The 12210-nt window shown below is 41.1% G+C and overlaps 1 protein-coding gene across 1 annotated transcript in view; it reads right to left on the reverse strand.

Annotated features, from left to right (window-relative positions):
• Positions 1–6: 6 nt before the first annotated feature.
• tmtc2b (transmembrane O-mannosyltransferase targeting cadherins 2b) overlaps positions 7–12210 on the reverse strand; it is a 70436-nt gene continuing 58232 nt past the window's right edge. Inside the window, exons 4-9 of the mRNA XM_005930356.3 lie at positions 11289–11403; positions 10733–10818; positions 8962–9146; positions 7862–7940; positions 4989–5110; positions 7–652 (exon numbers count right to left, since the gene is read on the reverse strand). Of these exons, the coding sequence (XP_005930418.3) occupies positions 500–652; positions 4989–5110; positions 7862–7940; positions 8962–9146; positions 10733–10818; positions 11289–11403 (740 nt within the window). The 3' untranslated portion in view covers positions 7–499. The remainder of the gene's footprint in view (positions 653–4988; positions 5111–7861; positions 7941–8961; positions 9147–10732; positions 10819–11288; positions 11404–12210) is intronic.

A 12210-nucleotide genomic window follows, 5' to 3' on the forward strand; every position in this document is an offset into this window, starting at 1 on the left:
TATGGATGTTCCATATGGATATTATATCTCCTTTATTATTAGTACCGTTTAGTAATTTCTTGAAATAACACCGTCTCTGTGCTCGGATCAATGCAATCCATATCCTGATTGGCTGGATAATTAACCTACACACACAGTACTCAACAAAATGCAAAAATCCACCATTAACCAATTTCCTTAAATGTCACTTGCGACCTGGTGATCACAAAGACAAGGCTTTAAATGCTTTTACAAACTCAAAGGTACTATGAAAGAAATTAAATCCAGGAGGTAATACTGCTGATTAATGGAAAGCTTGAGAAGAGGCATATGCTAAAATTGTCACGTTCTGTACACCCATCAAATCAGTGAACAATCTAAGGAAATCAACCCTGCTTCCTGTGACTCTCCACTAATCAAAAAGAATAAAAACAGAAATGGCAGAAGGGTCAGCCAACTCTGTTGTACAAACAACCGGCTAAGGTGCACAAGTGCAGCATGTATGCGTGAAATTTCCAAATCAAATATTTGAAATGTAAAAAGAAATCTGGTGTGAGTCAGACTGGAAGAGAAACATATATCCGTGCTTACCATAATGCATGTAGCAGTTGCCTTTTGTGGGATCGAGTTGGATGGCCTTGAGGAAGTACCTCTCCGCTTCTGTTTTCTGCCCCTGAGAGAGACGGATTAAACACAGTGTCATTATTGTTTCAACTGCTCCTCAAAGCTACTCAGTCTAAAAACACCACACTCGACTCAACAGCCAAAATACCTCTGTGTATACCTAATGTCCCTCTTCCAACCACAGACGTACTCTAACAATAAATCTTAACAAATAGACACGAAACACACGGATCGCTACTGTTACTCTGTCAGGCTCATGTGTCGTCCCACAAAAGCAGACACTGTCACGTTTAGCACAGCAGACCCGACAGGGTAAAGTCTCATTCATTAAACATATTATCTTTGCAAAGAGCACTTCCGGAGCATAGCTGCAGATTGTCAGTGTGTGTGGCCTAACTGCTATTAAACAAGACAGTGAGTAGCGAAGAGGAGAAAACAGAAAGGCTTGTGTCTATAATGCCCAAGTACAGGTGTACTGCACACAAACACATATGATTTTTATTTTTGTTTTTATGTTCCAGAAAGAATCCATACCGGAGGGGGGGCGAGCATAATATGATGTGAGGAAGACACACTGAAGCCCTGCAGACCACAAAAGCTTCCTCGGGCCCTTTACACTGTGACATGTAACCAATCACAGCTCTAACAGAACCGAGCAGCTGGCCAATAGAAGTGCCAACTGGGACTCTGACACATCGCTGATCTCAGTTGGGCACCAGATGTCATCTGATCAACAATTAACCATGTGCACTCATCGATAAAAGCTGATGCATTAATAATGCAGCCATCAGTATGCATTTGAGAGAGAGATAAAGCCTTCTCATGAAGACTAATATACTAAGGCATTACTGGATTATGCAAAGCCAGTAAAAACAACGTGAATGAGTGGGACACTTAGCGCAGAACTTCAGTTCAGTCATAGAGAAGGAATGGGCCCTATATCGTATTAATGACTGCAGACTTCATTTTCAGTGAGCGGTAGATTCAATAAATACAGAAATTTCTAATGTAAACATCTGAGTGTAGTTTCCATTGATGCTGCAGAAAATGAAGCCTGTGCCAAGGACACGTTTAACAGAGCTGATTGAAGTTTTATTCTGAAAAGCATCACTTTTGTGTATTTTTATACTTATATTCACAGATGGGGGAATGCAGACATTTTACCGCTAGCTGCTTTTTTCAACAAAGACCTACAGTTATTAAACCTCTACAGCTTCAACTTTGACAGACTGAAATGGGTTTTAGGTCTAAGTGCATGAAAGATGTGGGCTGTGACACATTAAGAATATTAACAGAGACCATACACAGAATAAGTGAGATGTTGGTAGGACCTCAAAAATGTAACAACTTTTTTCTTTTTTTATTACTTGTTAAAAAATCATTTATTATAGGTCAAAATTAATAACTGTGCTACCCTTTTTAATTTCACCGAATCCCCTTAATCAGACGAAATGATTATGATTATGAGTGGCAATAAATAGGAATAGCTTTCATCTAAGGTACGACCAATGCAGCACGAGAAAGGGATGGAAGGAACCCCGTCTATAAATGATGACTGTACTCTGTTTATTACTCCAGTAAACATATCACTTCATTGGTCATTGTAAAACAGTTAATAAAGCAGGATGTGCTTTAGGACATGAGCTAAAGGTGTAACCAAGTCGCTACCATGTGGAGATATCGTATCTTGGGTTTCTCAGCCAACTAAAAGATAGTTTGATGTGGCTGTTTAGGTTTAATGGTAAGTAGAATCTGTTTAAAGTCTGCTTGTCATTGTCCAACACTAGTTTAGCATGCAAACATACAAACATCTGCTGAGTACATGCGAATACAGCTTTGTCGGATATCTACTTATTATGCAAGGTGACTTATTGTGCAATATTCTCCTGTTTGTCGCACACTCGCTGAGCTCAGTTGCGCACGCCTCACACCTCAAATCTCCTGATAACATTGGGCAAACTGCAGATGCATCCCTGGCTCTGTGAGTGTCGAGGTTATTATGAATGAAACCTGTACTGTATTAGTTGTGGAAATGACAAGTGAATGACTGAATCCAATATTGTGAGCATTATAATTATAATTATGCACAACCAACAACACATCCTGCTTCTTTAGGGTGTCGGTGAAGGTGCAGGGGGGTCAGCAGGGCTGAGCATGCAATACTGATCTGTGTGATTAACTCTCCCTTTCTTCCCCTGTTTGTCCTTCTCACCATCCACGCCGTCTCTTTGCTCTCTGCGCCTCAGCAGCCACAGAAAGGCTCGCTCCGCCACCCACCACTCACCCTTCTCTGACCCTGCTGCTAAACCTTATATTGCAGCCTCTCCCAGAGGGATCTGAACCTCAAAGTCCCTGACAGCATCTGAAGTGTCTTCATCGCTCACAGTTGTTGCACAGGGAGGGCAGAGGTGGGAGGTGACAGACGGCTGCTCTTCCTGCACTGCTTTGGATCAGTACATATTAAACAACAGCCTGTGTTCACAGGTAACATTTGTCTGACACATTTCAATAAAATCTTTCAGAAATTCCTTTAAAGAATAGAGTCACTGTAAGCCTATCCAAGTAAGTTAGATCCCGTCTTTGATCGCACTTTCATTTGCACTCAAGGGATCACAGGGGTTCAAGACCCCTAAACCATCCATCATGGTCAGAGAGCTACAGACATTTATCCCCGAAGGTTTGAACTCTACTTTCCCCCAAATCAATAACACTTTCCTAAGTTTCTCCTCACAGCTCACAGACTTCTTCTCTGAATCAACTTTACCAAGTCTTAATACTCTCCTTTAAAGTATTGAGTTATTCCCTGAAACCATCCTTGCTGATGGGTTTTGGTTCCATTGAATTTTTCACAGGGATCATGTCAACTTAATAAGTGAGTTTTATCTGCGTTGCCAGTTGATCTATTCTTTCAGCTGGCAACCGGTCAGCGGACAGAACGGCAAATCAATCCACCGCCAGTGTGCAGAGGACTAATAACAATGACCCACAACTGTACAGCACTTCAGCAACTCAGATGAAAGACAGTTTGTGGTTTTTCTGAAGACTCAAAAAATGCAGAAGCAGTCGGCCCGTCCAAGCCTACAGCCTGTACAAAACACACGAAAAAAAGCCACATTCTTTGTTTTTTTCTTTAGGGGTATATGCCAAACTATTTCCTGGCTGGGTTCAGTAACTTTTGGCACATAAAAATGTTATAACACCACAAAGTGTGGTTTTTACACCTCAGTTTTTGTATGGATTAAACAGCCCAAAAATAACGTGTTAATTAGTGATCCCCGAAGCCAAGCTTTTTATTTCCAATTCATGTGCTATGCTATGCTCACTAGCTACTGGCAGTAGCCAGTGCCATACAGATATATAAGTGGTAACTGACTTCAAGTTTATTTCCAAGGCTTTTGGTTTTATATGTGTTGACACAAAAAAGGGTAACATTATGTCTAAAAACTGTGGAAAAATTGGTTTGCCTGTTAAATTCCTCCACCTATCAGTGAGGATATTCACAAAATGATGATTGAGGAAAAACTATAAATGAAACAAACTTGAAAAGAATTCTGTTTCCATGGAGGAAATAAAAAAGGGGCAGGAAGAGTGCAGCCGTTTGCTGGAAATCCAGATATCACTGCTGCCGGCTCCTCTCATTAGGGCCCAGGCAGTGGATGAAAGGGGTGTCTGCTGAACACAAGGCCTCCACCCTTTTTTTGACCTTCTAAGCAAGCCTCTGTCTGACTTGTTTATTTGTCTTCTGACAGTCCTTTTCAGATCGGACTACTTTTTTTCTCAGCTCTTTTCCGAGTATGTACGTCTTGCTGCAGTCGATCACCGAACAACTGCACGACCAGCTCCTCATAAACTCAAGGACTCTGGAAACTGCTCCTATACTGGAGACGCCTCCATTTTTTTCATTAGTAAAACACAAGACAGGTTTCACTTTCACTTGCTGACCTGGAAGATGCCGGGCAGTGTTAGCTTTCTTTCCATTTAGTGTAGAGATTCGAGCGCTCTCTAGGCAGTTGATTAAGAATACTGTTTTAGTAGCTTCTAGTAACACATTAAAGATGCAAATGTGGAGGCACGACAAAATCAGGAAGTCATTTCATTTGATTAAACTTTACAGAGAAGCTAAAATGACCCCGAGGACATCAGTGTGTTTGTTTTGCCCTGAAACTTGATGTATTTGCTCCAAAGCAAAGAAAGATGCTATAAAACAGCAAAAGTAGAAATTAACTTTAAATTAATCTCATAAACCAAACACTAAATGTGGCACACACCTTTAAATAATAAAGTTGGTCGCAGGGTAGTGTTTAATCAGAACACTCACTAGAACGTATGATAGCAAACTGAATGGAAACACAGATAAGGGAGGATCAAAACAAAAACAACGTTACCGTCATTGCGAGAAGTTTCCCATAAGTGAGATGTGCAGGAATGTGGTCTGGCTTGGCTCGCAGCGATTCTCTGTACCAAAACTCAGCCTCAGTCAGCTTATTCAGTCTAATGTAGGCCTCTCCTGTGATGGCAAAGACAGCGTCACACGAGGGATCAAATCAAGTGTCAGAGGTTAAAACATCACACAGCTGTCTTTTATTCTTTTGATTTTTATTACAGGGCGGCAACAAATTCAGACTATAATCCAGTCATCAAACTTAATGATTTTTCTTCCAGCACTTTCATCATATTTTAAACACATGGAGTAATAAGAGGCTTTGGAGGATGTTGCAATTGCTTAAACATGTTAGATTCATACTGAAGAAATTATTTATGGTCTTATTTCAGGGTTTTTCCTGAAGTAATTCATTTCAGCTAAGTGTGCTTGATTATAGCAGAAATTCACCGTAATGCTTACAGAACAATAGGACAAGATTTCTCCCGTTGTCCTCCTTCACTCTTCCTGACCTGTCAGACATCATCCGATACCTCCCCCACCGCCACATCTGACCCTCTGCCTGCTAAAGCAACACCTGAAATAACAAAGCTATCCAGCAACCCTCGCATGGTTGGAAAAAACTGACTGGCTGGTAACGCAACACAGTAAAAATCAACATCATGATGTATTTAGGGGGAAAGTGTGAATAAAGCCCACTTGTTAAAATATGACTTGTAATATGGTTTATATTTCAATCTACACCAAGTCTTATGAACTGCCAAATGACTGAAAGAGTTGTTTAGACAAGAGGAGACTGAGGTTTGATTTCAGTGGGGATTCAGATTAATCGCTTTACTGAAAAGACAGCGATAAGCAACAGGTGACATACGCCTGCCCACAGCCTTTTAGTCTCATGAAAACACACCTCCTCATATAAGTGATAACATAGAGATACCTCTTTCACACAGATGCATGCATGTAAATAATGCAAATACATATTAATTTTATTCCAAAACATGTTAATATGTTATTTTTTCTCCAGTTATAGAGTGTAGTGGTTTACACATTTGGTTAACTAGTGAAAGATCCCTGTTCTGATGATGAGAGGAGTCAAAAATCCCTTTGGGGTTGTGTCAGGTGTAAAAATCCAACATGCAGCGCTACCTGCTGCAGCGATGCCGTGTGTAGCATTACAGCCTCATGCTGCATGTTTCCATCAGATTGTAGCTACATAATAACAAAACTCCCATCAACAGCAGAGTGGATTAGGCAGCATTACACCAAGCTTTCCATTTCCATTGGGTCATAATGAAAACCTCTGTGTGTAAAAGTCCTACACCGGTGGTTATTTTAAATGTATATACTGAATTATTAGTTCAAAGGTTAATAAATAATCATCATGTTTATATAGAGGCTTATCTAACCTGCAGTGACTTATAGCTAATCCAAGGTGCTGAGCTGTTTAAAAATGCACATATTGGTCCATTTTGACACGACCTCTTCCTATATTGATTGGCTTAAAAGCAGCCAAATTACTTGACTCCATTTCCTGGCAGCAGACCTCTGTACCTCTGAGATTAGCACAAACATTAACGTGCAATTAGAAGTGACATCGAATCCAAGGAGCTGAAAACCAGCTCCTTGGAGTGGAACATTCCTCAGCCAACCAGAAAGAGCTGGAGCGAGACCAGCAGGGTACAGATTACCACCCAGGTCCGCCTCTGATGAAAGCTTCTGCTCCTTGGCGTCTGACAAACAGCATGAGAGCAGCGCAGTGAGTGAAACTGAAAATAGATATGAGCAGGTGTGCCAAATGTGCAAATCAGCTCAGCGAGGAAACAACGCTAAGCTGCAGAAATCACAGATCTGTGGCTCGGTGCCTCCATTACAGGCGCAACGCTGCTCCTTAATGGGGCCTGAAGCTTTCATCAACATTTTGACATAATCTCAGGAGCTCCGTCACATTGCATTTTGCCAACACATAAGCAAACCTGTGGCACTGCCTAGTCTGGATTACTTATTGTTCCAGGTTTTCTGTGTGTGTGTATAAGTAGCCTCATATGTGTTTGTGTGTGTGTGTGTGCGTGCGTGCGCGCGTGTGTGTGTGTGTGTGTGTGTGTGCACGTGCGTGTGCGTGTGTGTGTGCGCGCATGCGTGTGTGTGTGTGTGTGTGTGCGTGTCTGTGTGTCTGTGTGTGAGAGAGAGAGAGAGAGAGAAAAACAAGCAGGAAGGGCAGAGAAAAAAGAAAAAGCAATGGAGTGCACAGATATAATGAGGCTGAAAGCAGCTGTTCTACAGCTGTAATGCAACAAGCTGGGTTGCTCTTGCAGTGAAAAGCATCTGTTTAACATGACATTGTAAAGCTTCCGATTGTCTACCTCTGTCTAACTGTATGAATCAGATCAGCTGTCTCACACACTGCCTTCGTTCCTTTAAATTAGCACAGTTTGCTATACGTGTATTTATCTAACTTTTGTTTTTGACCCCCCAAAAAATCTCAGCAACACCAACAGAAATCCTGGTTTTGGCTCGTATTACTAATTTTTATGACACCGTGCCTTACAAATATTTTTTCTTTCTTTCTTTTTATAGGATATTATGGACCTGAATAGTGATTCTTTGAAGTTTTCATGTTTGCATTTTTATTGCCTTTTATAGTAGCCTGCTCTGGAAATCTCAGATCTTTAATGTTTATGCAAGGAATAAAGAAATATAGTCCAAAATAATACACAATATGCAGGAAGTACACGGCCTTTGTACTTTTCCTGTGTTTTGTGAAGCATAAATGTGTGATGACCAGCTGATAATACCTCCAAGACCTCCACAGACTTTTTTCTTCCACAGTAAAAACAGTATCTATTACGCTGATGGTCCTGAAACACGAGCAGCTCTTACCCATCATGTTGTAGAGGCTCTGCGGTGCAAACTGTCGCGGCATTTTCTGTATCGCTTCTTTAAACACAGAGAGGGCCTCCTGTGAATGAAACACACAAAAAAGAAGGTTTGGGACGTTTGCATTAGAGAGCACAGAGACCCCGCTAGAGAAGCCGGCTCTGGGGTAACTCGTCATTCCTCCCATGCAGCCGGGGCCATGACAATATGAATACACAGCGTGGAATTGGGGGTCGCCAGAAGGCTGCTTCATACAGAGCTGAGCACAAAGGCTCTATCCTCAGTGTCACGGCTGTTAAGACAACTAGAGCCGTGTCGCTTGTTGACTTTAGCATGTATAATGTGTTGGTCCGGCAAGTCACCTCAGACTCGCTCAGAGTTTAAATGGCAGAAGGACCTGAAAGTATTTTATTGCTGAAGCAAATGTTGCGGTTAGAGGTCAGAGGAAGTGGGAATGCTCTGTTCCTCAAGGATGCCAACAATTTAGAAAGGCCTTTATTGAATCGGCCGTAGGACCGCTTCATTCTTGATTGAATCAGCAGCATCGGTGCGTATTTTCAATATAAATGTACAGCAAGTGGAAAACCAGTTACTTTAGCCAGCGCTGGAGGTCTTTTGGGGCATGAAAGAGAAAATTTGTTAGAAACAGCCTGAGGAGTATCTGCACATACGCTTTGTCCCCTATGACTGAGACCATTTTGTAACATGTCCATATAAAAGTAAGCTTTTTTTTTTGTTTCCCCAAAAGGCTGCTTGGGTAACTGCCTGCATTTCATCTCAGTTCACTGTGGTATGAAATTTTCCAACATTTACGTATGCAGAGGAGTACTGTTTCAACTCTAGCAATGGATCTGTTTGTTAGACAAATATAAAAAACAAAGATGAGACAAAAAAAAGATTTATATTACTGCAAATGCAATCGAGACATTTCCTTTTCCTGTTTCAAGGGCGGGTTTTGGGGGGAATTGACAAAAATAAAAAACAGTATTCTTGCCTCCACTTGGTGTATTTTATTGTATCCTTAACCTTTATTATGACATGCTATAAGGTTATTATTGCCTTAAATATGTTCTTAGCATACGAGATCTGCAATCTGTCATTACCTCCTGGTGTCCCTGTTCGTGGAGCAGCTTGCCCAGGTTGTACAGGCAGCTTGTGACTGAGCTCTTGTGGGCGTGAGGGTCCTTCAAATTCTCATCTGGGATATCAGCACAGGTCAGGAAAGTGCGTTTGGCCTCATCTAGGCGACCCTGATTCATCAGGATGATGCCTGTGTTCAAGTAGGCTGCTGTTGGGATCAAACGAAACACAAACAGAAAGCTTAGACTGTTCCTGTCGCTTCACTCGATCGATAAAAGCTCAGTGATAATTGCGCTTACAATGATAAACTGGCATCAGACGCTCCAGTCACAGTGATATCAAGTGATAAAGCACATAATATTGTAGCGTGGCTCATTTATCTGGGATCCAGGATTCCTTCTCCCAACAAAGTCCTTGTTTTTGCCTCTGTTGATTTGAAGCAACGGCTAAAAAAATCATTTTCATATGAATTTCATTAAACTACTGTTGATGCTTTTCCAGCTTTACTGTATGTTTGATATTTGCACACGTCCCGCGGGATACTTTGAATGTACGTTAAACTTTCTCTTGAACGGTCAAAGACGGCATCTAATGATCAATACGCAGCTGAAGGGTAATTAGTCTCTGTAGACCTTCCTCTCTAAACAACTCCCTATCAAGTCTGGCTGCTGGAATAAATTAACTTGAAACAGAAGATCAATCAGGACATATCAAATCAAAAACAAATAGCTAGAAAAAAAACCCCTCCTTTTTGTTTTTGTTGTTTTCCCTCCAACATCCTTGAAAATCGTTATCCTGATGCTTATGTTCTACTCTTCACTCTTCCACCTTACAACAATTTTACCCATTCTGCTTATTGTTGTGCATCTGATGGTAAATATCTGAACCCTTTTCCCAACGACAGGCTGTGCAGACGATGGACGGCAGATAAGAAAAACAGAGACAAAGGAAAACTTTTCCAATTTCGTCAGCCTTCTAACAACTGATTCTCTCTCTCAAAAAAGTGACACAAATCAATAGTGCCTCATCAAAGAATGGGATAAATGTGCATGCCGGGTATAAATGTGACAGTTTGGCCCAGTTAGCTCCCAATTAGCCAGTGAGTAATAGTGTAACCTTGAAAAAACACACATTAGCTGTCACATTCTCATCCGCCTTCAAAACGTGTGCTGCTTAGGGTAATTAATTAACCTTGTTATCAGCGTTAACAGATTGGATAATTGCACGCTGAATGGAAATTTTCTAGTCTAACTGTGATCTTGATTAGGTGTATAATTAATCTGGGGAATAAAGGAAGAAACTTTCAGGATTGTCTGTTTATCTGTCATTGATTGATGCGCAGAACAACGGGGAGCTAATTTTATTTCATGATCAGGTAAGAATGTGATTTACACTAATCAGGGAGCAAAAAGAAAAGAGGTGAAAATATAACAAAAGAAATGGATAAAACTGCGAGGAACTCGTGGTGAGAAGAAGAGACAAAGCAGAGGAGGGCAGGACAATGGAGAGAAAAATAAGTAAATGTACAAAGCAAGAATAAAATAAACAGAAGCACCATGGCTTCAATCATAATAAATCACTTAATGTTTATGCTTTATCTGCGGACATATCGGGCTTTGAAAGCAGTCGCACAGCTGCACCGAAGGTTTAATTCAGCTGTACACACACTGGCCTTTGCCACCTCTTCCCTTCCCTTCACATAACCACAGCCAGTGTTCGCTGTTGCCTGGACACAGCACAACCACGACCACAAGTGCTGGAGATTGTCAATAAAAAAAGGAGAGCTGTACTTACAAGCCAGAGTTGGCCGGCTCCCAATGGCCAGCTTATAGTAGTGAAGTGCCTCTGAGAACTTGTTGCTCTCCTGTAGCAGCAAACCACTGGAGCAGACAAAGGAAAAGACAGTTCTGACAATTTAGAGCTTTAAAAACTCTAAAGAGGAGATCGTTTCAGTTAAAAGCCTCTGTTATGATTAAACACCAACATCAGCCAGCTGATAAATGTGAAGGGAACAGTTTCGCAAACCACAGACATTTGATCACACTGAGTACTGGCCGGTGTTTTGTGTTTTCCCCTCAGACTAAAACAGCATCATTAATAACGCTGTCAGGCGGACAGCGCCCCGGGGAATTGAAAACAAGACGGCACTTCCTCTCAGAGGAGCTCTGATCAATGTACACATGAGAAAGGAGAGTTTTTCCAATCATTCATTCACGTTTTAAGACAATGAGATGGTTATAAATGCACAGTAGCATCAACAGATTAAAAACAAACAAACAAATAAAAAGTTTGGGGCCAATGTTTGACGAAAATATTGAATGCAACAATAAGTGTGATTAAAAACACTCACAGGTTATAGAGCATGTCAGCCATGTTGCTGCGGTAATACAGGGCATTTCTGTAAGCCTGCTCCGCCCCCTCCATCTTTCCCTGGCTCTTCAAGACATTTCCAAGGTTGCCCCATGCTGACGGGTCACGCAGGGTCACAAAAGAAAAGGTTAATCAAAAGAAAAAGAAAAAAGTCGGTGAATTATAACAGCAGGAGGAACATTTCTATGGCAAGTAATCATTTTCTTTTGTTATTCACAGCCTCATGCTGCCGTGGCTTCAGTGCCTTTTAACCTCTGAGGAGGACGTTGTTCTGCTGCAGCTGGCATACCAAGACAGTACTGCTGAAGAGAGATGGCACACCGGGGGAGCTTTGTGTATAAACCACCAGTTTTTCCAGTGTGTATGAAAAGAAGACCACCACAGCGCCATTGAATAGCTAACGGCATTAAATAGCAAAGAGCAGTAACTGACAGGAGATGTAAGGCTGCCAAGATGTTTTGTACATATTGTGCAGATACTCTGCAGTGTGGAAATGCATCCAGAAAACATGAACTAAGTAATAAATACGAAGAGAAAAAGGTACAATAATGGGATTTAATGCTTAATGGCAGCGTGCAACATTAGCATCTCTTCAATTTGCTTTGGAATAATTTATAAAGTGTACAGTATTAAAAATAAAAGACTATTATGACTCAAGAGATGCGCCTAATGAGGTGCACGCTGCTCTAAATGTGTAAGAGTAGTACTTTTTAACCTTGAGGTATTATTCCATCTCCCCTCTCTAATACTCATTCAATAGGAAGATAAAATCCATTAACGGGTGGTTACACTGCTGTAATGTGCAGCGTTTAAAACACACAAGTGTTTAGGATAACAGGAAAAAAATAAAAGCTTTCTTCATTCACCTGCTCTGAACGCTCAGTGAAAAAAGTGTCGTAAAC

The sequence above is a fragment of the Haplochromis burtoni genome, unplaced genomic scaffold, assembly GCF_018398535.1.
Source record: "Haplochromis burtoni strain Fernald_Lab_line unplaced genomic scaffold, NCSU_Asbu1 Contig_127, whole genome shotgun sequence".
NCBI classification, from domain to species: domain Eukaryota; kingdom Metazoa; phylum Chordata; class Actinopteri; order Cichliformes; family Cichlidae; genus Haplochromis; species Haplochromis burtoni.